This window comes from Silene latifolia, chromosome 2 (assembly GCF_048544455.1).
Source record: "Silene latifolia isolate original U9 population chromosome 2, ASM4854445v1, whole genome shotgun sequence".
In the NCBI taxonomy this organism is placed as follows: Eukaryota; Viridiplantae; Streptophyta; class Magnoliopsida; order Caryophyllales; family Caryophyllaceae; genus Silene; species Silene latifolia.
Genome location: NC_133527.1, coordinates 99,657,455 through 99,683,977, shown reverse-complemented (window position 1 = coordinate 99,683,977; position 26,523 = coordinate 99,657,455). Strand labels below are relative to the sequence as shown.

Genomic DNA, 26,523 nt, shown 5'->3' with positions numbered 1-26,523 from the left:
CTGATAAATTGTATACTTTAAGCAAGACAAGTCAATCCATGTGAGGGTCAATGGATAGACACTAGATACATCCTTGAGTTCTTGAGAAGAAATAAGGATTCGTACTTATCTTTTATAGAAACATGGAGTTTTGTGTTAAGGGTAAGCTCAAGTTTCTTAGGCCGATCTTGTAGTCAATTGTCAGGAGTACGAATAGTGAGAACAACCTTGAAAAGTCAGTCATTGTGAATTCTACAAATAGAGTCTGAGTACTTTGTGGTAGGGATAAGATGGATTATAAAGGGTCTAAAAGTAAATCCTTTAAACCATGGATCTTATCACAAGTTATATGATAACAGTGGGAGCATCTTTCAAGTAAAAGAGCCCAAGCCTAGATTCAAGTCTAGATATGTCCTTAGAAAATACATGTAATTAAAAGATTACATCGAAGGAAGGAAATTGCAATTTAATGAAGTTGGGATGAGTGGATTATATTATATATCCTCTAACCAAGCTTTTATTGCAAGTTTGACCAAACCACCATGAAGTAACATGGATTTTATATTCTTAAGATTATGAGATATGAAGCATTAATATTGTATTGATTGTTCATATGTGATAATCGCATTTATCGTTTGAGTTTTATTTTAAAACTCTTTTATATTACTTTGTTATATCCAAATAGGTTGTAAGGACAACGTTGAACCCTATTCAAGTGAACTGGATTAACATAGTATTGGCCCCTAGTCACTTATATGAGGTGACGTCTCCTAGTGACTAGAATGTGAGTCGATTGATGGCAAGTTCAAGTGACATAGGGTCATAAGAGATGACTAGTCGATCACATAGGCAGACTGTATGGGACCCTCTGTCGGGCAGTGACCGCTTATAGAGTTCTGGTAATTTTTATATAGCCTGGTCGTGGCGAGAGCTATTATAGTATTTTTTTTAGTCGATTCTTTGACTAGAGCCTGTTCGCCGAAGTTGGCATAGTTTCCGGTTGGCTTTGATTTTTGCTCCACGACTTCCGAAAATGGAGTGCAAATGGGCATCTTTTGGGTCATCATGAACTGTGGCTGAACAAAGGGAGCATTGTGATAGGAATTGTCCAACCCCTTGTCAAGGTTATCTAAATCTCAGGGCCACTCGAGGAGTAGTGAACTGGAAATGCGTGGGCACGCTAGGAAGGTATCTACGGCAGATAATTCTGGTCAAACAGTTACTCTCCAGATCGAGGAAACCACTCTAGATATGATCACATGCAAGTACGACCTGCAAGACACCTTGCATTGAGTGGGAGATGTAATAGGACAAGAGAATTGGTGACGCACATTTGTCTCGGACAAGTGGGAGATTGTTGGAATATGTGTCCTCAACAATAGTGCGATCACATATTTAAATCTCATATTAAGAATACACAAGGGATGATTCAATATATTGTCAACTGATCAACATTAATCGGTAACGATTGGCTGACTAGAGTTTGACGTTACTGTCGTTTGACGATGGTGATCAGTTGATCCCTGAAGGTCACACCTATAGGACAATTCCCTTAACTGATAAGTTAATTGATTGTATGTCAATACAGATTAATTAAATCCTTAAATTGAACAAATTTTTTATCAATGAGTGAGAGTTATATATCTTATTGTAATGTGATTAAATAAGATTCAATTTAGTAATTAATATGTTATATTACTAAAATTGATTAATGTTTATGAAACATTGGAGATAAGAACAATTTGTTAATCATAATTGCAAAATGTTGTAGATTATATTAACTAGACTTAATGTGACCCATTTTATATACATGTAATTATGAATTACTTATTAATTTGTTAAATGTAATTTATTTAATTTAGAATGATATTTAATTTGTTAAATATGCATTAAAATGTCTAATGACATGTTACATGTCACATGACCTACCTATTACATTTGACAAACTACAAAAATAAAATGAAAGTCCATTTTATCTTATGGGGGCCGGTTTTGGGTAGGTGTTTTATGGTGATGATGGTTGTTCTTTTTCATAAAAAAGACACCATGATTACCTAAACACACATAAGCTAGCCTATTATTTGGGTAAGACAAAAAGTAAAAGGGAATTGCCTTCCCTATGCTCTACAAACCGGCCACCCTCCCATAAAAGAAGAGAATAAGTTCTCTTATTTAATCTAATGCTCATGCTCAAAAACCTTACTCTCCGCCTTCCATACAAATAGTTTTTATGTTCAAAATTTGTTCATTAAATCTAATGGGTGCAATTAAAAGGAGAGTTTCTACTTTGAAACTTGGAGGATCATCCTTATATTCATAGCTCAAGAACAAGGTTGGAAGGAGTCCATCGATGTGCCCATATTTCCGTCTCATATAAATGTAAGGAAAAATCGTTTTCTCTTTTTACTCTTATTTTGTTTGCATGCAACTAGATTCTTCACATCTAAATTAATTAGTAACTTAGATCTACATTAGAAATGTCTAATAAGAGGGTTAAAGAACCTAACACTTATAAGGTACCTTATCCTTACCCTTTGCCTATCACCAAGAAAACCTCTAATCAGAAAACAATTTGCAGGATTGTGACCTGTCTTGTTACAGTGTGGGCATTTAGTTAGACCAAAACATGTCTCTCTGGTATGCCCAAACCTGTTGCAATGGTCACAATGTTTATCACTGTCAGGCCCAGATGCAACATTTCTGGTATTCTGAAAAACCTTCTTCTGATCAGACTGCGTAAAACTGGCATAGGCACTGGGGTATGTTAAGGTAGACACAGTCTCAGTGATCTGTTTCTGCCTTTCTATATTCTGCAACAAGGCTAAGACCTTGTTGATAGAAGGCAATGATTCTAAAGATAGGATCTGAGTACGAACCCCATCATAACTGCTGTTCAAATTCAAGAGAAATTATATGATCTTGGCATTGTTTTCCCTGTCAATCATCTTCTTGACCAAAGCACATGAGCACAAATCAATTTTGCCATAGGAGCATGTAGGTAATGGATCAAGAGAATCCAGGGTTTCCAATAAATTCTTCATCTTACTATAATACTCAACAAGGGAAAGATTTGTTTGTGCAACATCTCCTAAATCTTTAGTTAACTGGTAAACTTCTAAGGCATTACATTGACCAAATCTTTCAACCAACTCAGACCAAAATTCTCTTGATGTACTCACATATTTAAAATTCTCCCTAATTTTCTTATCCAACGAATTTGATATCCACCTCATGACCATAAAATCACACCTCTTCCACTATCTATGACGTTTGTCAGTGGAGGGGGGAATGGGACATGTACCATCTAACAGACCATCCTTGTTCTTAGCAACTAAGGATATAAGAACCTCACGTTTCCAGCCCATGAAATCATGACCCTCAGAAAGAAAGGAAGATAAAGTAGTATTTGGTTGAACAGAGGAAGACAAATATAAGGGGTCATCATAATAGTCAAAATTGGTTTCAGAAGAAGTTATCTCAGGCATGTTTATAACAGATGAGAAAAAATGATGATATCAATAACTGTAGGAATGAAAGAACTGTAAAATAAGTGCGGAAGCGTTTTTGAAGATATACCTCTATTTCCTGATATATTCAAGCAAGAAACAGACCCAGAAATCCCAGAATCATAATAAGACTATAAACTGATACCATATTGAATCAGGTGACTGTGAACATGATGATCAAGGAAGTTGTAAGATTGCTGATGAAGATGTGAAATCAAGGATGAAGATACGAAGAGGAAAGATGAAGATATGAATATAGATTGAATGTATAATGGATATGTAACAATCGTAATATGATGTTTGTATATTATAGTTGAATGAGAAACTTTGTATATTTGTTATTGATTATAGAATTATTCAAATATCAGATGCTATTACAATGATTGAGTTTGTTTGATATTTATAACAACTCTTAACCGACATTCACTTCCTAACCATAGCTTAATTAGCTAACTAATTGTGGTTAATTTGGGGTTAGTTAATCATAACAGAATACCTATAACTAACTCCTATATTACAATAGAGAGCCTTCTTTTTGGGGCTTTGTTTCCCTTGTTTTCTTACGTTACTCTGGGTAATTTGGAAGATTTTGTTTTTCGTTTATCACTCCTATCCGTGAGTATATTATGGGTCAACTTCTATTGACCTAGTTTACTATCTTCATCAAAAAAAAAAAAAAAAAAAAAAAAAAAAAAAAAAACTTAAGCTTCCCCTTCCAGTAAGTGGATTATACATCTGATGTAGTAAATCAGATGTTATAGTTTTTGAGCATTAATATAAAGTTTTTGAGTTTTAATCTAAAATTTTTGAGTTTTATTTTAAAGTTTTTGAGTTTATTTACTTAAACTTTAATATCAAAACGTTACATTATAACTCAAAAAAATTACATATAAACTCAAAAAGATTTAATTTTTGACATCATAAAACTAAAATATAATTTATAAACTTTATAATACTCGGAAAAAAATACACAAAAACTCAAAAAGTCATTAAATATGATGTAGTATCATTTTTCTCTTCCCCTTCCGGTGAGCTATCTGAGTGCAGCATTGATTTGGTTCAACCAGCTCGTCCGGCTCTCCTCAATTTGTCACACTAATTCCTTTTACCTTTCATCAATTCTGTTTATGTTACTTATTTATTAGCTCAACTCATATCTCCAATTTAGAAATTTGCCATTAATTTGGTTGATACCCCCAATTTTAGAAAATCCTCTTGTTTTGTAACCACTAAAGTTCTGATAGCTTGCATTCTGCATTATACCCTTAGTTGAGATGCTCACTATATGCCACGGCGGATGCATTGGACAACCACCCAAGGCTGCGGCGTGCTCAGCCTCTCTTGAGCCCTATAATTTCACCCTGTTGACAAAAATAACATATGCAAATCGGAGACCACTCTGGAAACCTGCAAGTTTCATGGTCAAAGATTTGGGTGGCAGAGTCCTAAATCAAAGGTGTAAGCAACATCCAAGGGTTCAAAATTTGGATAAGGAAGTTGAAGCAAAAGACGAGGAGTTTGAATTTGACGATGAGCTCGACGGACCTCGTAAGAGATTTAGGGAAAAAGGAGAAGAGAAAGAGTATGATAAAGATCCCGAAATTGCTGAAATTCTTGGAACTTGTCTTGATGACCCGGATAAAGCTCGCTCCAAAGTAAGTCTATATTCAATGGATTCGATATTATCACGACTACAACAATATCGCTTACTCACCCTTAACTATGACCTATGTGTTGTATCAACATGACTTCAAATCAACACATTTTTTCCCTTGTTATCTAATCTATCTCTTCATGTGAATGATATATATTCTGTTTTGTCTTACTAAATCAACTGTTACTTTCAGATGGAAGAAAGGCTGAGGAAGAAAAGAAACAGAATACTGCAAACCAAAACAGGTTCAGGAGTGCCCATCACAGTTACATTCAATAAGTAAGTTGGTCTTTCTGCAATCGCTAATAATGCTTCTATCTGCTTACAACTGCTCCTAGGAATTTCTAGTGTATTCAATTTTTGTATACGAGAATGCTTTTTGACTGCTTGAAGCAATGCCTAGTTAATGGTTGAGACTTCAGACATATTAGACAGTACTTCTTTCTGTCTCGCTGGTTCCTTAATCAAACTGCATAATTATAACCGCAGTGGGTTAACCTTGCTTTGCTGGACTGGATAATGTATTCCTTGTGAAACTTGACATCTCTTGAGGCCTTTAGCAGTTAGCACTATGTATATCTCACTTCGTACTTGAAAATCTCTCTTTCTCTTCCTTCCTACATTTCGTGCCCGAATCCTTAGTCTTCAACTGTACACTCTTTATATCTTTTCTATTTTTGTTGGTTGACAGATTTGATTACTCAAACTCATTTATATGGTTCGAATTTTACAACCCTCTTCTACAGAAGGATGTCTCCCTTATTTGTGATGTAAGTAATCTTTCTCTAGAATGCATGATGCTAGACGAATAACCTGATGCTAGATGAATGGTCCCTAAACCTGAAAATGGTGTTTCTTTTGCTGCCAACCAGATGATTCGATCATGGCACATAATTGGACGTCTTGGTGGCTGCAATTCACTGAATATGCAGGTAATACTTCTATTCAAAATCTACAAATCCATCTCTCCAGGGAATACTATTGACCTTTAATTTGGGATTCTGAAAAACCAAGGGGGAAAACCACGGATTTCAGAAATGTTAGGCATTTAGGAAAGACGGATCTTTTTTTTTTTTTTGCATGCCATGTAGCTATCCCTTTATGTGTTAACGTCATTGGCTCCGGCTTGGGATCAGATTTGACCGAACTCGAGCTAAACTTTGACCGAGCTGATCCCGAGGGTTCTACAAGCCGGCTCATAACATTTACAGCCGCGTGTGAGATGTGGTCGACCAGCAGTGTTGGTCATCTCCACTCCCTCGATCAGCAGTGTTGATCACTTACAATAATATTCTATTACAAAAGGTGACATTTATAGTGACTAATTTACAAAATAGATAAAGTACCAAGCAAAATTAGGTGTTGTTTGGATTACTTTTTTTTTTTTTTTTTATTAGTATACTATAATTTTCCATATTTTCAATAGAGCCAAAGACTCATTACTCTTTGGTTATGGATTATAATGGAATAAATCAATTCTTTCTTTTGTGAAGTAGCGGTCCTTCAATGCAGTTCTCGACTCAATTTTCATCTTGGGTCATTCGGAAACAGTCTCTTTGTATTGCTAACACAAGGGTAAGGCTGCGTGCATCCGACCCCCCTTACCCCGCAATTTGCGGGAGCCATTGAGGCACTAGGGTAATGTTGTTGTTGTTGTTGTTGTTGTATTAGTATACTATATAAGTATATATAGGTATTTTATTAGCATAGGTTGACATTTTCTTCACTAAAAATAAAATGGTAGTTTGATTTGGATTTACCCAAACTTGAAAGTGGGTAGTTTGGATTTTTGTTATGAAGAATGCTAAACATCTCTTTTTGAAATTAAGTAATTAATTTATGAAGACTTCTATGTTCAATGGGTGTATGAACAGCTATCCATTTTCAAGCTGAGTACAACGATTAGCTCATGACAATGTCTTATTTTTGCTTGTGTTTCTTGAATGTTCTCTTGTTTTTGTTTTGGTAATTGATTCATGTGTTTCATGGTTAACTTTTACCTGTATGGTTGATTATTCTTGGAAGCTGAAACTTTGCGGACTTAAATGTAGTTATCTCAATCTTCTTCGGACAAAAGACCGAGTTATGATGCTATTCAGGGAGCAAATGTTGAACCAGCCACCTTTTATAACATAGGAGATCTTGAGATCCAAGACAATTTAGCACGGATATGGTATGAAGTCCAAATATTAAAGCATCTTTTTGTATGATGTTTATCCTGTCAAACTGAAATGCAAGTGAGCCTTATACTATTTGATAACGCGCCTAGGGTTGATATCGGAACAAGTGAACCTCTTCTCCTGGATGTCCTATTAAATGGATTGACGCAAATAAGTTCAGAGTAAGTCTATCTATTTTCTGTTCATTTAATAAATCGGTGCTATTACATGCTATGATACATTTGAACCAGTATACCATCCTAGTCGCTTGAATGCACTCCCTTTATCAAGGGCTCAGAATACGACTTCATAGGCATGATCTCATTCTTAACAGCTTTGTTGGCATAAAACAAGTCGTGTTCGGTGGATCAGAATTCAAGAATTGGAAGGAGAACCTGACAACAGAAGATGAGGGTTTTAGTGTTCACAAGATTTGAGAAAAGACTAGAAATCTTGCTATAAATCATCGCTAGAAGGGGTATCCATAAATGATTTGATATAAATGGTGTCTTTGAAGTATTTTGGGGATGTTCCCGACATGGCGACATCATAATCTCAGCCCTTGAAGAACCTTGATCCCTTGAAGAACCTTGCCGAGCTAAATGCGTTGCACCATATTGTTCTGTATGTCTGTATGATAGTATAGCTAGTGTGGATTTTTGTACTTCTGAACAGTTGGGTGAGCAAGCCATCGTTTTTAAAGAGCAGCTTGTAGTAGTAATTGTAATGTCGTTTCTCTAAGATTGCTCTCTAGGATTATATTCTATTAGGAACGATCATTTGCAACATGCAATAAAGTTGAGACATTCATGTAGATAACACTGATTAAAAAGATGCTTCTCTTTGTAGGTTTCAGTTTTTCAGCCATATTTGAGCTTGTGGTCAATGTGTTTTATTTCCGTCTGTTACATATTAAACGAATGTATGACATTGGCTTCAATAGAGGGAGTATATAAGCTAGGAATAGGCTCTTCAATAAAAAAAAAAAAAAAAAAAAAAAAAAGAAACGCCGTTAATTTTGGCCATTACAATTGAGCAAGAAATGTCAGAGCCTACCAAGATGATTCCCTAAAAAAAAAGGAGAGAAAAACGGAGAGAGCATTCCAAGATGCAAACCTAAAAGCAAGTAGAAAAATAATACCCAAAACACCAATATATATCGTCAGCAAACCAGGAAAATAGATTGCATTACTTAAGGGCATTGGTATTCTCAACCTGAGGAGGCCGAGGAGCCTTGAGAAATGCAGAAAGTAACTGTTTCACATTCAAAAAGGACATACAATTCATCTAAAACGAACAAACAATACTAATTACTAAATACTAAAACCATTTTCTTTCTGATTTTTTATAGAGCTGAACTGAATAGAGCTAAACTGACTGAATTGAATGAATGAAGCTGAACTCAACTGAACTGAATGGAGCTCAACTAAATTAAAGCTGATTGGAGCTAAACTGAACCAAAATAATAATAATAATAATAATAATAATAATAATAATAATAATAATAATGCTAGAGTTCCGGTGACAACGAGGCTTATCGTGAGAACCGTGAGAACAGCTCTCAACCGTCCATCAAATTATCGACGGCTGAGATTAGACGCGCGCTTCTTTGAAAAGTAGAGTTTCGCGGAAAACAAAAAATAAGACTGTACATGTGAGCAATATCAAACCTACGTAACAAAATCAAACCACACGAAACAAAATCAATCGATTTCATCATTAATCCTTCCTTAATTTGTAAATTTTTGTTTTTCGACATCAAATTTAGTGATCTAAAATCGGTTATTCATCATCAATTGTTGTGTTCGAAGCGCAAATCAGATTCAATTTGTTCAAACTTTTGCATCCATCAGCTATTCAGTTATTTCAACATCAAAACTTTGTAAGGAAAATCGGAATTGATTTCGTCATTCATCTGGAATTATTGTTTTCTACAGTCAATATTGAGGTATGTTCATTCAATGTTATTTAATTCCTTTCTGAATCGTTGTTGACTTGATTTTATGATGATGTTAAAGTTGAATTTAAGCAAATTCAACTTAATTTCGGATTTGATTAAATATAGTTAACTAGATTTAATGTCCAGAACCACAAAAACATTAATTTTATAATGAAAAGTGTTAAATTAGGGTTTATAGTTTGTTTGTTTGATTTTAGGAGGATGATAAATGCAAATATACTTTGTGGTGAGAAAAAAATGTAAAAATAATGAGAAAGAAAAAGTGTGCAATTTGAAGTAACTGAAAAGTAATTTTGCATGTAATAATAATGTGTTGTGTTGTGTTGTACACGTTTCATAAGGAAATGTCCAATCCGTCTTAGTGAAATGTGCATTATATATAATAAAGATGTGCAAGTAATTATTACCTTTTGCAAGTGGTCTTGCAAATGTTCACAATAAGTCACAATAAGTCAAATGACGGTTTGTAACTTGCTTATATGGTGAAAAGACACAAGTATTCACATTAATTTGAATATTACTTCTAAATGTACATTATATTAATTATAAAAAACATGTTCCATCAAATAAATTGTCCACTATCTATATTCATAATTTGTATTTCTAATAATTAGGTGCAACTAAAATATCATTAAGCACTGTTTGGAAAATGTACATTATATTATATTTAAAGATACATTAAATTATTTAAAAAAGAACATGGAACATTATTTGGAAAATAAACGTGCTTTCAGTTTAATTCAAATGTCCATTACGTATATTCATAATGTGCATATACTGTTTTATGCAAGAGATTTAAAAGCAGACCTTAAATGTATATTATATTATTTTTTAAGGTACATTTTATTATTTAGACAGGTATTTGAAATATCAATTAAATTGAACCCGTAATACATATAGTCGTTTAAGTAACATAGATAACTTCACCCAATTTATTAATTATCATGATTATGTTTGTGGCAGTTGAAAAGACACAACTGTTCACAAAATTTAATCTCTTATACTCAATTAATCCACTATAAAACCCAAGAGTACACAACCACTTTTCCATCCTACCTTCATTTCTAAAACATTTTCCAATAACCAAAACTTTTAATCTCTCCAGAAAACTACTTAATTTTCTTAGAAAAAAAAAAACAATGTCTTACTCAAAGTGCACAATAGTCCACTACAAGAATGATGCTTAAAAACAAAATTTCGTGCAAAATTATTGGCAATGGAAAGTAAGCCAGTTTTCTTCAAACTGGTTTGATGGAAGAGAGATTCCTGTGGAGATGGATGTACCATCACACAGTCGTCTTTTACATCATTTCCTTACTACTCCGTCATTGCTCCGGATTTTTTTTGAGCGACTTGGGAGGGAAGAAAACAAAAACATGTCCGAGGTGTGCAAGGCCTGGTCAAGGTGGTTCCTTATAGGGACCGACCCAAAGGTAATTGATAGGGATTATTACCGAAACGTGGTTCGGGGAAATGAAAATGGTATAATCACTGTCACAAAGAATGATCGGGTCCTTGAAAGATATTGCCTTTGCAGGATTATGTCTAGTCGTGAAGAAATAATTAGACATCATAAACAACAAGCACGACAATATAAAGAACACAGACAAGAATATGATATTGAGGAGCAGTCTGGTGATGAGGGTTATTATGACTCCGACCGTTAGATTAGTTTAGAAATATATTAAGTTAGTTTTCTAGTTTATTGTTATTTTGTATTATCTTGTGTTTTTTTTTTTCAGTATAAGCCTCAGTAGGCTTTATGCTTTTGAAACCCTTAAATGGCTTTTGTAAATATTTTTCTAATATTAATGAAATAGTATTATGTCTATTTGTTTGTTTACTATCATTAGCATTCAATACATTTTATATATGCTATATCAAAATGTACAACAATATTTCCTATGAACATTAGCAGTAAAATAAATGTTCCTTTAAAGGCATGATAATGGACATTCACAAGAATACATTATATATGAACCTTTATTTGTACGAAATAAATTACCAATCTTTGTAGAGCATATTAGAATTCGATTACTGTATTATTGATGCAATAATATTCAATATACTTACTTACTTAACTACTGTTGAAGTAGACAATGAGTACAAGTGATGCAACTACATCTTCTTCTACAAATAACAACTTTAAAACACCAAGAACAAGAATTGAAACATTAAATGCACTCCAGTACATTCCATTCTGTCCAGAGAAAAAGAAACCTAAAGTAGGACAAGTATTCGAAACACTAGAATAAACAGAGTTATTCTACAAAGAATATTGTACAATCTGTGGGTTTATGCCAAGACTTGCAACAACAAAAAGGATTAAAGGCAATGAGTTACCAAACAGTTTTGCATTAAGGAATGTTGTCTGCAATAGGCAAGGTGTAAAGGAAAGTAGGAAAAGGAAGAGGACTCGACATCGACATCATATCTGCCGACAATGATGCACAATCGATGTGATGACATAAGCCGTGTGAGGCCGATTACAAGAATTGACTGTCGTGCATTAGTGCAGTTCAAATGCCAAGAAAATGGAACTTATATTGTTACCAGATTCGATGAAGCCCATAACCATCCACTTGCTACTGAAAGCCTATAAAGGTTGGAAGGAGCTGTGTGGAGGTTACAACAACATTGGTGCTACTGAGTTTGATTTCAAAAACTTTGTCAGGGACATAAAAACCTACATTGGTAATTTTGATGCGCAAATGTTTGTTGAGAATCTTATTAGGAAAAAAGACACATGCAGTTCATTTTAATTTGATTTTATAGTAGATGAAAACAAGTGCCTGGCTGGAGTGTTTTGGGCAGATCCGATCTGCATAAAAAACTACATGCTGTTCGGTGAGGTGTTATCAGCATATGCTACATATGGAACAAACAAGTACGATATGGTGTTGATACGTGCATTTTATATAGTCCTTTTTGGCCTTTTTATGCACGTATTTCTATGCTATTATCGTAGTTTTATGCTACGAAATGCCCCGAATATGCTACTTTGGTTTGTTTTGTTCTATTTGCAGGAATGGACAAGAAAGTAGTGAAATCGAGCATTTTATCGTCCGTTTAGCATGCATTTGGAGGAAGAGTGAATTTGGAGTGGGAATGTAGCTGTCTTGAGATGCGCAAAGAAGTAAGATAGCTAGGCGAGCAAAGGAAGAACTTCCAATTGCTAGTGCCTACTTTGAAGAGCCATATCTCGAGTTATACAACTGATATTCAGGTGATTCCAATTGCAGATGAAAGCTTGTCCTTTTAGCTTTCCAAATCCACCGGAATCGCCCCGTTTTCCCAAGTAACGAAGAAATGGCAGCCGTTTGACGTTCAGTGCGTGAAGCAGGAATTGTGCGCTGGAAAGCACTCGATCGAGTACAATTATGCTCGATCGACTCCTTTTTCTACTCGATCGAGTATTTGAATTTTATGGTTTACTCGATCGAGTATTTATTTCACTCGATCGAGTGGTTTTAGCTTAATTTTGCTCGATCGAGTGGTTTAAAATCACTCGATCAAGTGGTTTGCTATTGGGCTCGGGCTTTTTAGTCTTATTTCGCTATTAGGTCAAATAAAATCCTATTTCTTATAAATAGGAAAGGAGGAGACGTCACTTATCATCTCTTATCATACAATACATTACTTTTTCTTCTTTTCTCTGTTAGACACCGTTTCCTCTCTATTTTCCGGACAATATTCTGTAACTTTCTCTTTCCCTTTTACTCTCTTTATTTAATGCTTATTATTATTCTTTCCTTTGTTCTTGTTCTTTCTTTATTTATGTCTAGCTAATTCCTCTGCTAGGATTTAGGGGAGTCGATGTATTAATGTTAATTGTTAATTAGGTTTACAGATCGTCTATTGTGGTTATGTCTATGTTGTTAATCGCTACAATTAATTGTTTCTGTCTAATTGAGTCGACGCAATTAGTCATTTTATCGTAGTAAACCTTGATCTGGACCGGAAGGTTGGAAAGGGTGAGACTCGTAGCGAACATTAGGATACTGTAGTGAGGGCGGAAGCTAAGCTATTTGTGTTTTAGGGCGAATTGAGACCGGAAGGAGATATTCGTTGCCCCTTAGACCGACACATGCGACCAATCTGTGACCTTAACTACGATTGACTGACGTTCATTTATGACCCAACATCCTATTTCCCTCTTTTTCTTGTTAATTTCTCTTATCCCTTTTCTCTTGCCTTTATCTTATTTAGTTAAGTCAAAACAATTAAAAATCCCCCACTGTGGCCTTAGACAGACTGAGTAGACAAGTAGATAGTGACCGCCTCCCTGTGGAGATCGACCCTACTTACCGCTGACTTCTGTTAGTAGTATCTAGGTATTTTATTTTTGGTACTGAACGACGGTATCAAATTTTGGCGCCGTTGCCGGGGAGGCAACTACTTTATTTATTTGTTTAATTCTGTCTGTTTTTAGCCTCAATGGATTTTTCCCTTGAGGTCGTTCTAATCTTTTGATTTAGTGCTGTTTTGATAGGCCCTACAGGTCCTACCTAGACAGTTCTAGGTAAAAGACCGTCAAAGGGAAGGCTTGAGTACCTTTGACCCGTCATCTATGTTCCATTATATGGCGCAGCAGGTGATTTACTATGAGAGATGTGGTGCTGCTGAGCACAATGCAGTTTTTTGCTTAGGTGAAAATGACGAGGTCTATGCATTCAAGCAGCGTAGACGAGCTAGTCAACCTTCTGTAGTTGTGCCCCCACATCCACCCTATCAACGAGGCTACCAACAGCCTCCATTTATCTGGCCACCGCAACAACAAGCTACTCCTCCTGATAAACAGAAAGAAGAGATTGCGGAGCTGAAATCTTTGATGAAGGCACTTGCACTCAAAAGGTAAGAATATGATAGACAGGTTTGCACGCAAATTGATGAGCTCTAGTCTGACATAGCTCAGCTAGCTGCTGAGTCGAAAATTAGGACACTAGAGGAAGCCTGCGTTACCTACGCAGAGAGCGGTTTTTCCCCTGAAGAACCCGTGTTACCTAATGCTGATGATGGTTTTTATAACTCGGATTGCGAAGTTCTATCAAATAACGATGCCTTACACGAGGAATCCAGCACTGTACAGCAAGAATCACTCGATCGAGTGAAATATATTGGTCGATCGAGTGAAACACCTGAAGAAAGGTTCGATCGAGTAGAAAATTCCACTCGATCGAACAGTTGCTTAGAGGAAGTACTCGATCGAGTTGATTTATATACTCGATCGAGTAATTATCATGAGGAAAACTATCGATCGAGTATTATTTCCACTCGATCGACTGATTGGGCCAGAGAGAGCAATGATTTGTTACTTGGGTTAGTTTTAGACGACAATTTTGATGATGATAACGGTTACGGTGAATCTCCCCTTTTCAAAGCTGAGCTGGATGCGCTTGAGGCTGCGATTTACGGGACGGATTCCACAGAGGAGGGTGACGAGAAGGTAGTTGAGTCAGTAATTGCTCCTAGCACGGATGAGGTAATATATTCTTTTGTCAATGATTCCGACATTGAGAGCAACCCACCTGAGGTAGTTAGCGATAATTTTATTAATGTTAATATTAATAGTACGCTACCTCATATGACTTGTGTCTTTTCTTTTAATGCTATACCCCCTCCCAGTTGGTCAATTAATTTACCAGTTTTTCACCGTTCTTGCCATCTTAATTTTGTTAATCTGAAACGATACTCTAATTTATTGATAATTGCTCCCGAGCTCCTTTATTTTGTTGATAAATTTAGGAGCTGTCATAGAAAATTTGTTAGACTCAAACGTTTACACATTTTATTTTCCTATGCTACTATTCTACTGTGGTGCTACTTACAGTTTTGTGTAGCACATGCGCAGCTGTTTGATCGGTTGTTGCGCGCTTTGAGCTGTTTTGACCAGGTTTAATTAGAGAGGCTCGAAGAAAAAAAGATCGAGCTGGGACCTGTCTGAAACTAACGCTGTCCGGGAGGCAACCCGGAGTTTAAATTTTTTAGTTGTTTTTCGAACATTTCAGTTTTTATTTTGTTTAATAATCGGTTCTCTCGATCGAATTTTCTTGCTTTGATTCGCTTCCTATGACGCCACTATGAAGCTGTTTGTGACCTCCCATGTTGCCGGATGGTTTGGGGAGGTCCCTACTTCGCGCATTCTTTTGAGTTTTCCGCTTCTTCACTCTCTCCTTTTTAGTTTTCATTTTCCTCCCTTATTTTTGAGTACAATGAGGGCATTGTACGGTTTGGTTTGGGGAGGTTATGCATCTATATCTGTGTTTGCATTCAGCTTTTATTGCATTCCTGTTATCACGTTTAATTTTCATATTTCATGTGCATTGCTCTTAAAAAAAAATTATAAAAAAAAAAACGAAAAATCAAAAAAAAAATCACGTTTATTTTTGCATATAGGTTGAGTCGGAACGGTCGATTTCGATGATGAAATTGCACTACGACTGTCTTTTTGCTTAAGCCTTGCATTGAACTATATATCTTTTAGCTTTGTCTTTTGCATATCTACGAGTTAATGTTAAAATTTAGCTGAACGAATAGACTTGATCTGAAAATTTTGGCAAGCTACTTATAATTTCTAAGATTTAGAGCCTTATAAACTGGTGTCATTTATGACCAGTTTCATGTAGGATTGTGAGTAGTTACTCCTTGCATAACACGTTCATTAATTTGCACGTATATGAAATTCAATTGCTTTTTGCCTACATACATTCGGGTTAGTGGTTGGTGTCACATGCAGGGAGGTGCTTACAATTTCCCTTTCTTTCATTTTTACCCATTTAACTCCACATTAGCCAAATTTTCCTGTTGACCCTTAGCTACATTCCAAATTTAGACTGCCTTGCCAAGCTAGTTTAGTGTATGTTTTTGCGGTATATAAATTATCGTGCCAAGTTTGGCTTGTTTTGTATTGATTCGGAGTTGGTAATTTATGAAGAAAGGGAGAATGATGAAAAAAGACATGAAAAAGAAGAAAAAAAAAAGAAATGAAAAATGAAAAAAAAAAAAGAATTCGAAAAAAGGCAGGAAAAGAAAAGAAAAGAAAACCGAAAGAAAAGAAGAAAAAAAAAGAATGAAAAAAAAATGATGAAAAAGATGTTTGATTGAAAAAAATCGGTTTCACTCCTATGCTTTATTTACATTTATTAAGGAGTATTTTCAGTTCGGTTTGGTGAGTTTTGTGCCAAATGAAAGGCATATGTGCTTAATTCATAAATGAGTTGGAAATGGATGTTGTTATATGGTTTTGTTTAGGTACTAGCTTGGCCGCCTATACCTCCACATTCCCATAAATGTTTTGCCTTTTCTTACCCATTGCCTCACTTTACCATAATTTTTGTAAGCCCTCGGCTGTGACGGACCTTGTTTGGTTGGAATGTATGTAAGGTAGTTAGAATTGTCTATCATATCAGCTGCATGCATGTTTATGTGGGTCGTAGTTTAGGTGAGCGACTATATTTCTTTCTCTCTTACATATATATATGCTTATCCTTTGCTTCATGAGAGAAGAGTGACCCGTGAGAGTCCATTATTAAAGGTCTTGCAAGGTCGACGGTTCAACTTTATTATAAACATCCTATAATTCGTTTGCATTTGACTGTTTTGCTATAAGTGTTAGTTCGCTTGCATTAAATTGGTTTAAGTGGGCATTTGTAGCTAGCTCTGAGTTATCTTTTCCATTCCATTAGTTTGCATTTAGTTTACCCGAGGACGACTAAAGGTTTGGTTTGGGAAGATTTGATACGTGCATTTTATATTGTCCTTTTTTGCCTTTTTATGCACATATTTCTATGCTATTATCGTAGTTTTATGCTACGAAATGCCCTGAATATGCTACTTTGGTTTGTTTTGTTCTATTTGCAGGAATGGACCAGAAAGTAGTGAAATCGAGCCTTTTATCGTCCGTTTAGCATGCATTTGGAGGAAGAGTGAATTTGGAGCGGGAATGTAGCTGTCTTGAGATGCGCAAAGAAGTAAGATAGCTAGGCGAGCAAAGGATGAACTTCAAATTGCTAGTGCCTACTTTGAAGAGATATATCTCGAGATATACAACTGATATTCAGGTGATTCCAATTGGAGATGAAAGCTTGTCCTTTTAGCTTTCCAAAGCCACCAGAATCGCTCTGTTTTCCCAAGTAACGAAGAAATGGCAGCCGTTTGAAGTTCAGTGCGCGAAGCAGGAATTGTGCGCTGGAAAGTACTCGATCGAGTACAATTATGCTCGATCGACTCCTTTTTCTACTCAATCGAGTAGTTGCATTTTATGGTTTACTCGATCGAGTATTTATTTCACTCGATCAAGTGGTTTTAGCTTAATTTTGCTCGATCGAGTGGTTTGCTATTGGGCTCGGGCTTTTTAGTCTTATTTCGCTATTAGGTCAAATAAAATCCTATCTATATAATACTATTAAAAGGGGAACTTAAAATGCCACGTCATAAATGCCACCTTATACTACCAAAAAGCCACGTCACTTACTACACATGACATGTCAAATTTTAATATGACATGGCGAGTTAATGTGGTATAAATCATCAACTTATTATTATATGACATTAATTTAAATATATTTTTTTTCCAAAATTTATATATCCCTTTCAAATTTACATCAAAATTTTATAATTTATAATTAAAATTTACACCAAAGTTTACATCATTATTTCTAATTTTAAAAGTAAAAAAGAAAAAAAGAAAGAAATATTAAATGCAAATAGCATTACAAATATTATACTTTGGACTTTTAAGCTTGTAGATAAATTAAACAACAATTAAAATCAAAATTCATATTAAATTTTAAATTTCGACGTTTATTGTTAGAATATTTTAAGCAACAAATAAATATCACATAATTCTAATTTACTCCGTTTATTAAAAAAATAAATATTTTGTTGATATTAAGAGTAAATAATAACATATTTAACATTAAACAAGGTGGTTTTTGTCAACAAAAAAATAAAAAATAAAATAAAAATTAAAGCAAACCTTTAACATTTCATTTCTCCTTGCTCCATATTTATGTTTATATTAAATTTGCTAATAATGAAAAAGAATGCTCAAAAGTCCTAAAACCTTACTACATACATAATTATATATATATATATATATATATATATATATATATATATATATATATATATATATATATATATATATATATATTAAATTTGATGATAATAATAAAAAGATACCCAAAAGTCATAACATGCATCCTCAATTGGATATAAATGTTCGATGTAAGACAACATTTGTGAGCCAAATTTCACGCCAATATTTTTTTGCCCTCATCGCCAATAAAATCGTAGTTGTATATGTAAATAGTCTTTTTTAAATCTTATCAGTATATCAACATCAAGGTAAGTGTATTAAGGTAAGGTAAATGTATTAAGGTTTTAAATTAATAATTTAATAATTTATTTTTAAGTTCCATTGGTTATGAAATGCTCATTAAGTTTTAAAACTTTCTTATGTAGGAACTATCAAGATTTGTGGTAGGTAAATGTATTAAGGTTTGGTAAATGTATTAAGGTTTTAAAATAATAATTCATTTATTTGTTTTTAAGTTCAATTGGTTGCTCATCACTTTTTAACACTTTCTTATGTAGGAACTATCAAGATTAGTGGTATTGTGCTATTCGAAGGTAAATAAATATACTTACATCTTTATGGCTCAATGCCCTTTTTCTATTATTATTTAAATAAAAACTTAAATTAATAACGATAAGATTAATATCACGTAAATCAAATTTCACCATTTTATTTCTTATTAATTACTCGATGGATTTTGTCTTTTTTTTCCCTATAGATGGTTCATTGGAGAAAAAATACTATATGGAGAAAGAAAATATTAGAATTGCTTAAACAACTACTCCCTTCATTCCACTCAATACTATATTATAAACTAACTACAAGATTGACTATAAGTTTTTGACGGAAGACAATATTTGTGAGACAACATTTAAGTAAATATTTTCGTACCGCTATCGCGAAAAGAATTGTATATGTCACTAGCTTTTTTTTTATCATTGTATCAACATCAAGGTAAATGTATTAAGGTTTTAAATTAAGAATTCATTTATTTATTTTATTTTCCATTGGTTATGAAGTACATCACATTTTTAACCTCGCATATTTGTTGTTTATTTCTTATTTAGGGATATTGAGATTTGTGGTGTTGTGCTATTCAAAGGTAAATATACTTACATCTTTAGACTCAATGTCATCTTTCTTCCATTATTTAAGAGAAACTTAAATTAATAACAAAAATTAATGACTAAGTGATTTTTTTTTATGTAGGGATGGTTTATTGAAGAAAGAAGAATAAGAAGAGAAATATTAGAATTACTTAAACAAATACTCTATTCATTCGACTCAATACTATATTATAAACTAACTATAAGATTGACAACATGAATGTAAATGACTAATTGTTTTTAGGTTCATAAAAAAATTAGTATTTCAAAAACTTTCAAATGTATGCTTTATTTTGATATGTGTTGTTTTTTAATCATCATTTTTCCTTAGAAAAATAACACTCATAGAATGAAATTGAATTTGCGAGGATCTCAATCTTATTGACATGGATAATAGGTAGCATAAATAATGGAGTGAAAAGCCCAAAAATTATCATTTAAGAAAGGAGTTAGATGTTAAATTAGTGAGGTGAATTAATTATCAATTATTAATAACTATAAAGATGAGAGAAATCTAAAAAGTTTATTTACATCTACATTATTCTTTTGTACACCTTAAATTTAATTTTCATTTTCTTTAATTATACACATGAGACACATGCCTATTCAAAATGGCTTTTGATAGAAAACATGATTGAGTGGAATGCTTAGTTTATCTATTTTGAAGTATACGGTTGAATCCCCAAGGTGAAAAATTTGGAGAAATGTCAAAGCACATTTTTGCTTAATATTGTTTAATGGATTAAGTATAGGGATTTAATGATCCAATTATTACGAGTTGCTCCTTTCAAATTCTTAGTTCCGCAATTTTTTATAGTACTATTTTTGCAATATTATGGGTCTTTGTGAAATGTTAGTTTTTGTCACAACAATTCTAATCGTGTGTTTTATATTAATTTCGGATTTGTTGATAAAATTTTAATATCTAATTAGTGAGGGTGTTGCATGTTTGGCGATCTTTGTTTGATAATATTATGGTTTCATGTAATGTGATTATGCGAATACCTGTATTATGAATTGATTTTAATCAGCTTCCATTGAGTTACTTCAGTTTTCGATTATGCGAATACCTGTATTATTAATTGATTTTAATCAGCTTCTATTTGCGCATATTTGACATATCACAAAGCACGTAAAAGGATTTGAGTAACACCACTTACCATTTAAAACCCTCATAAAAGAACGTCAAATAATGACATGGTTTTGATAAAAGTATTTACTATATAACACTTTAGTTTCTGATTTTACATAAAACTATTGTACAAAAAAACTAATTTCTCTTGATTTTATAGAAGTCTTAAAACATGAAATCATATTGTAGAATGTTATGATTTGATTCACTAAAAATATCATAGTAAAAAACAAAAGATCCCGTGAATTTCACGGGTCACAAAACTAGTTTCTTATAAATAGGAAAGGAGGAGACGTCACTTATCATCTCTTATTATACAATACATTACTTTTTCTTCTTTTCTCTATTAGACACTGTTTCCTCTCTATTTTCCGGACAATATTCTGTAATTTTCTCTTTCCCTTTTACTCTCTTTATTTAATGCTTATTATTATTATTCTTTCCTTTGTTCTTGTTCTTTCTTTATTTATGTCTAGCTAATTCCTCTGTTAGGATTTAGGGGAGTCGATGAATTAATGTTAATTGTTAATTAGGTTTACAGATCGTATATTGTGGTTATGTCTATGTTGTTAATCGCTACAATTAATTGTTTCTGTCTAATTGAGTCGACGCAATTAGTCATTTTAGCGTAGTAAACCTTGACCTGGACCGGAAGGTTGGAAAGGGTGAGACTCGTAGCGAACATTAGGACACTGTAGTGAAGGCGGAAGCTAAGCTATTTGTGTTTTAGGGTAAATTGAGACCGGAAGGAGATATTCGTTGCCCCTTAGACCGACACATGCGACCAATCTGTGACCTTAACTGCGATTGACTGACGTTCATTGATGACCCAACATCCTAGTTCCCTCTTTTTCCTGTTAATTTCTCTTATCCCTTTTCTCTTGCCTTTATCTTATTTAGTTTAGTCGAAACAATTAAAAATCCCCCACTGTGACCTTAGACAGACCGAGTAGACAAGTAGATAGTGACCGCCTCCCTGTGGAGATCGACCCTACTTACCGCTGACTTCTGTTAGTAGTATCTAGGTATTTTATTTTTGGTACTGAACGACGGTATCAGGTGTTTGTGCCTTTCACAGTAGTTGATCACCACAAAAGGTGCATAACATTTGGAGCTGGGTTGATAGGTGATGAAAGTATTGAGTGTTACACATGGCTGTTCAAGACATTTTTGGAAGCAATGGGCGGGTGCCAGCCGAGAATTATAATTACTGATAAGGAAAAATCAATGAAGTCGGTAGTCCCGGAAGTGTTTAAGGAGTCAACACACAGACTGTGCATGTGGCACATAATGAAGAAAATAAGAGAAAAAGTCAGTTATCAACTATTTCAAGATGAGGATTTTAAGACCGGGCTCAATAGGTGTGTTTGGAACAACCTACTTGAGCCTGATGAATTCGAAGAACAATGGGGGAAGATAATGACTGATTATCAACTTGTAGAATACGAGTGGTTTTCAGATTTGTACGATCTCAGGGAACAATGGATCCCTGCCTATTTTAAAGATGTTTCAATGTCTGGCTTAATGAGGGTTACTTCTAGGTCTGAGAGTGAAAACAGTTTCTTTGACAGGTTCCTCACACCTCATTTGACCCTTGTTGAGTTTTGGGTGTGCTATGAGAGTGTCTTGGAAGCATAAAGACACAAGCAGTCCAAGTTGAACAGTGACAACAAACACTCTGAAATCCCACGGAAAACAAAGTCAAACCTTGAAGTCCATGCTTCTGAAATATACTCGCACAACATTTTCAAAGACTTCCAAACAGAATTGGTTGCATTTTTGTCTGATTGCCGTTTTAAAGATGTGGAGAAGATTGATGAGACACAAATATATATTCTAACAGACTTGCAGATGCCAAATAAGTCATGGAACGTAGCATATTCACCAGATAACATGGAGATTACTTGTTCCTGTTCTATGTTTCAGAGAATGGGCTTGTTGTGCAGGCACTGCCTTTGGATTCTACACAACCAAGATTTTCAGAAAATACCAGAACAGTATATAATGCAAAGATGGACAAAAGCTACAATGAGTAAGCCTGTCTTTGATAAAGATGGCAAACTGATAGATGTACATTAAAAGTTTTCTGACCGGAAAATTTTGAGTACTGAGCTGTGGCAAGAGGTTTATTCTTGTGTCAGCGTAGCTGAGTGTGATGATAACAACATGAAGCTTTTGATAGAAAAACTGAGAGATATTAGATTGGATATGATTAGTAACAGAAGTGTTCCAGCAAAGAAGAAAGACAAGATGAAAGAAATAGAAAAGTACGTGGGTTGCAAAATACCTCAGAAGTTGGTGATTCATGTTCCTAAAAAATCTAAAAAAAAGGGTAGGACCAAGGGCAAGAGAATTGAATCACAAATGTTAAAAGCTCTAAAGAAGAGAGGAAAAGAGAAGAGGTAATGCAAAACATATGGCCGCCAAGGACACAACTCTAGGACTTGCAAAGAAACAAACCATCTGACAGGTATGTATAATTTGGTTTCTTGTTAAAGCATATTACATTAATGTTAAATAATTATTAAATTATACAAGTATAGCACATAGTGTTTACCTTCCAAAATCATCACTCTTATATGGAGGCACATAAGCTCTTTGTGCAATGAACATTATGGTTGTTCTGAAGGTACAGATGAGAATTTCAGCAATGTATATTTGGTTAACATTAAATGTATATCAATTTAGTTGTTCATTTTGGCCATTTTCTCCTTATAAAATCTAATATTTAATTTACATTTTGTTGCATATTCACCAAATACTACTATGAAGATGACGGCGATGAAGGAGATGAATCTGATGATGTGGAGTACTACGATGAAGAAGATGAATCTGATAACGAAGTGGAAGGTGCAAATTTTTGATTGAAGGATAGACATCCATAATATACACTACGAGAACATTCTTAAAGGCTTGTATGTACAATTCGATTTTACTGTCAAAGTACATTACTCTTATAGGGAAAGTATATTATATTTGTATTAAAGAATCATTATTGTTGTTCTGCAAGGAACATTCTTAAAGGCTTGTATGTACAATTCGATTTTACTGCCAAAGTACATTACTCTTATAGCCAAAGTATATTACATTTGTATTAAAGGATCATTATTGTTGTTCTGCAAGGAACATTCTTAAAGGCTTGTATGTACAATTCGATTTCACTGCCAAAGTACATTACTCTTATAGCCAAAGTATATTACATTTGTATTAACGGATCATTATTGTTGTTCTGCAGGGACATTATCAACTTGATTGGAATTGTTTCCCCAGAGTACAATAATTTTAAGGCGTTTTGCACAATAAACATTATTGTTGTTCTGCAAGAACATAATAAACTTTATTGAAATTTGTTTCCGGAATATAACACTCTCTTGAATTAAATTTTTTTCAAACTTCAGGTTGTTCGACTCGTAGCTTCCTCAATATATGTTACATTACTCACACACATGTGACAAACGAAACTAAAAAAGTTTTTACGGCTTGAATTCATCATCTTCCTCATCTTCATCGTCGTATTCTTCCCATGGCAGTGGATTTGAACGGAAATCCATTGCCTTCTTTAGTACAACATCAAAACATACATTGCCTTCTGTTGAAATCATATATGAAATGTATTTCTTCCGCAGAATCAGTAGGGCGGCATCCTAAGAAAGTAAAGAAAACAAAGGGTTAGAACATGTACAAATGTATACTGAATTATGTATTAAAAATAATTGTATTACTTCTGAAACTCACATCGCCTTTTTTAAGCCCACAGGTCCAATTTAGATTACCCTTAAATGTCTCCATATGTCTCATAACGTAAACACCACAATCAGTCTTGTTAGTGTTGTTCCTCCACTCCATCTTTGCAAGAATAGGATGCAGTTTTTTTGATGCGATCAACTTTTACCTTTGAAACACCGATGTCTTTCAAGTATTCTGCTAGAACATCACGCTGGCGGAGAAGGGGGGAAAAACATTAGGAAACTAATAATTATGAGCTACAATATCACAAAAATAAGAAAATTAAGACAGACCATATTTTTGGGGAAGGTACACTCTATGTAAAGTCATTATACATTCACAATAATGAATAGGAACAACATATAGTGCTGTTAAGCAAAAGAGAGCATAAAATCTTACAAAAGATAGTGGTCTATCGTGGAAAAATTCTTCTGGTTTTCCGTCACGATGCACATTATCAATGATGATGAACTTATACTTGTTGATGTTAATGACTAGTAAATGGTAATGCCTTTTATATATAACTCGGAAGAAGAACTGTAGATTTTAAAAGATTTAATTAGGCAACAAGCAAATTAAATATAACATGTAGAAAGAGTGTATATTGTCGATGCTAACCAAATCAATTCTATCTGGGTTAACCGAGAATTGGGTAAACTCTTCTTTAATTATATCCTTAATCACCATAAAATTTTCAACAGTGTCCATTTCTCCTTGAAGCATCATCTGTATGCAAGACAAGTAAAGTTTCTGATGTTAATCAAGGGAAAAAGCATTATAAAATTTACTTGTTGAAATAAATTTATATAAATATTTGACTTACACACACAGCTGTGGTGAAAAAAAATCGATATGGCTCTGAAGAGTTTCTTCTAGATTCCTTGGCATTCAAAAGTTTTGCCCAACAATCGATCACATCACTCGTTAAATACTTAGATTGTCGTAGCGTTGCCATTTCAATACGCCGAAGAGAAATGTCACCCACATGCACAAGAAGTTCCCTGGTTCAGGACTACCAATGTTAACTCAAAACAGGATACAGAACATTTTAAATTTAAATATTGTATATATATATATATATATATATATATATATATATATACACCTGGCTAAATTGGTATGTTTTCCTCTACTATATGACACATAATCAGCAATGCAATTCTGAAAGTCAGTAAGAGGAGTAATAATGCATGTATCTATGCTTAGTAAATTACGATTTGCAAGGATGCTCAGAGACTCTGGTTGACTTGTTTCATGTTCATGAACATTTTCATTGTTGATGACTTTGCCCTTGGTCGTGTCAAAAGACCTTTGTCAAGCAGATTATGCTCATTTGTACTCTTGTCTTTTATCCTAGCTATGTTGTTTGTATTACTCACATCTGTCATGCTGTCATTGTTCTCACCAGCATCATTACCATCTGGTATATTCCCTTCTGTAAAACCCACCTCTATTGTTCTCTTCTTAACCCTAACAGTCTCATTGTTGTCAGGGACACCAATATCATCGGTACTATTCTATTTCTTTCCAACTACCTCCTCTCCTATCTTCTCATCCCCAACAGTCTCATCAACCTCGTAGAATTTTTCATCAGACGAATCCAGTTTCTTTGGGAAGGGCTTCTCTTAATACTGCTTCACCTTTGTTAAAACGTCATCACAAACAATGTTGCAGTTGGATGAAACCAAAGTGCAAAGATATTTGATTCTCAATATTCGAAGTTCATCCATCTACAAAAGTTAGAGTATCTTGAGGATAGGTAACTTATAAACAAGAATGTGCTTTTAATACTTTAAGAAAGATCATTTAATTAAACCAAAAGTACATTTACAATTATTGGATATAAATTGTTTAGAAACTTACGTAGTTTTTTGTCAACTCACAATCCAATACTGACCCCCCTTGTACGTTTCCATGTGTTTCATTGTGTAAATACCACAGTCAACAACATTTTGATGGTTTCTCCAAGGCATTTTCAATACAGCAGGCTCCATTGCTCTTACTCTTTCCTTCAAATCAACAATGTCATTGAAATATTCTGCCAAAGCATTACGCTGCATGGAAAAATTCAGATCAAACTGTCTAGAGAGACCGTGCAAAAAATATGACATTGTAAAAGAAAAAATAACCAATGAAAGGCAACTGAACAATTACCATATTCCAAGGTTTGTTTCCATAACGAGTTTTTGGGGTTTCATCATGCTGTTGATTATCAAGAATGA

General features: G+C 34.1%; 1 protein-coding gene and 1 pseudogene across 1 annotated transcript; one reads left to right on the top strand and one right to left on the bottom strand.

Moving 5' to 3' along the window:
* LOC141641132 (uncharacterized) overlaps window positions 1-26,523 on the bottom strand; it is a 225,159-nt pseudogene that overhangs the window by 114,057 nt on the left and 84,579 nt on the right.
* On the top strand, window positions 4,486-8,165 carry LOC141642866 (uncharacterized). Its single transcript, XM_074451834.1, has 7 exons — window positions 4,486-5,140; window positions 5,333-5,418; window positions 5,831-5,909; window positions 6,012-6,071; window positions 7,191-7,312; window positions 7,409-7,480; window positions 7,633-8,165. Exons 1-7 carry the CDS (start codon window positions 4,760-4,762, stop codon window positions 7,733-7,735), a joined length of 903 nt encoding a protein of 300 aa, XP_074307935.1. The 5' UTR covers window positions 4,486-4,759; the 3' UTR covers window positions 7,736-8,165.

Bases quoted from the DNA above. Each gene is read 5' to 3' on its own strand.
- LOC141642866 (XM_074451834.1), top strand. From the start codon at position 4,760: ATGCTCACTATATGCCACGGCGGATGCATTGGACAACCACCCAAGGCT. The intron at 5,419-5,830 runs GTAAGTTGGTCT...GTTGGTTGACAG, and splicing joins ATCACAGTTACATTCAATAA to ATTTGATTACTCAAACTCAT. The intron at 5,910-6,011 runs GTAAGTAATCTT...GCTGCCAACCAG, and splicing joins ATGTCTCCCTTATTTGTGAT to ATGATTCGATCATGGCACAT.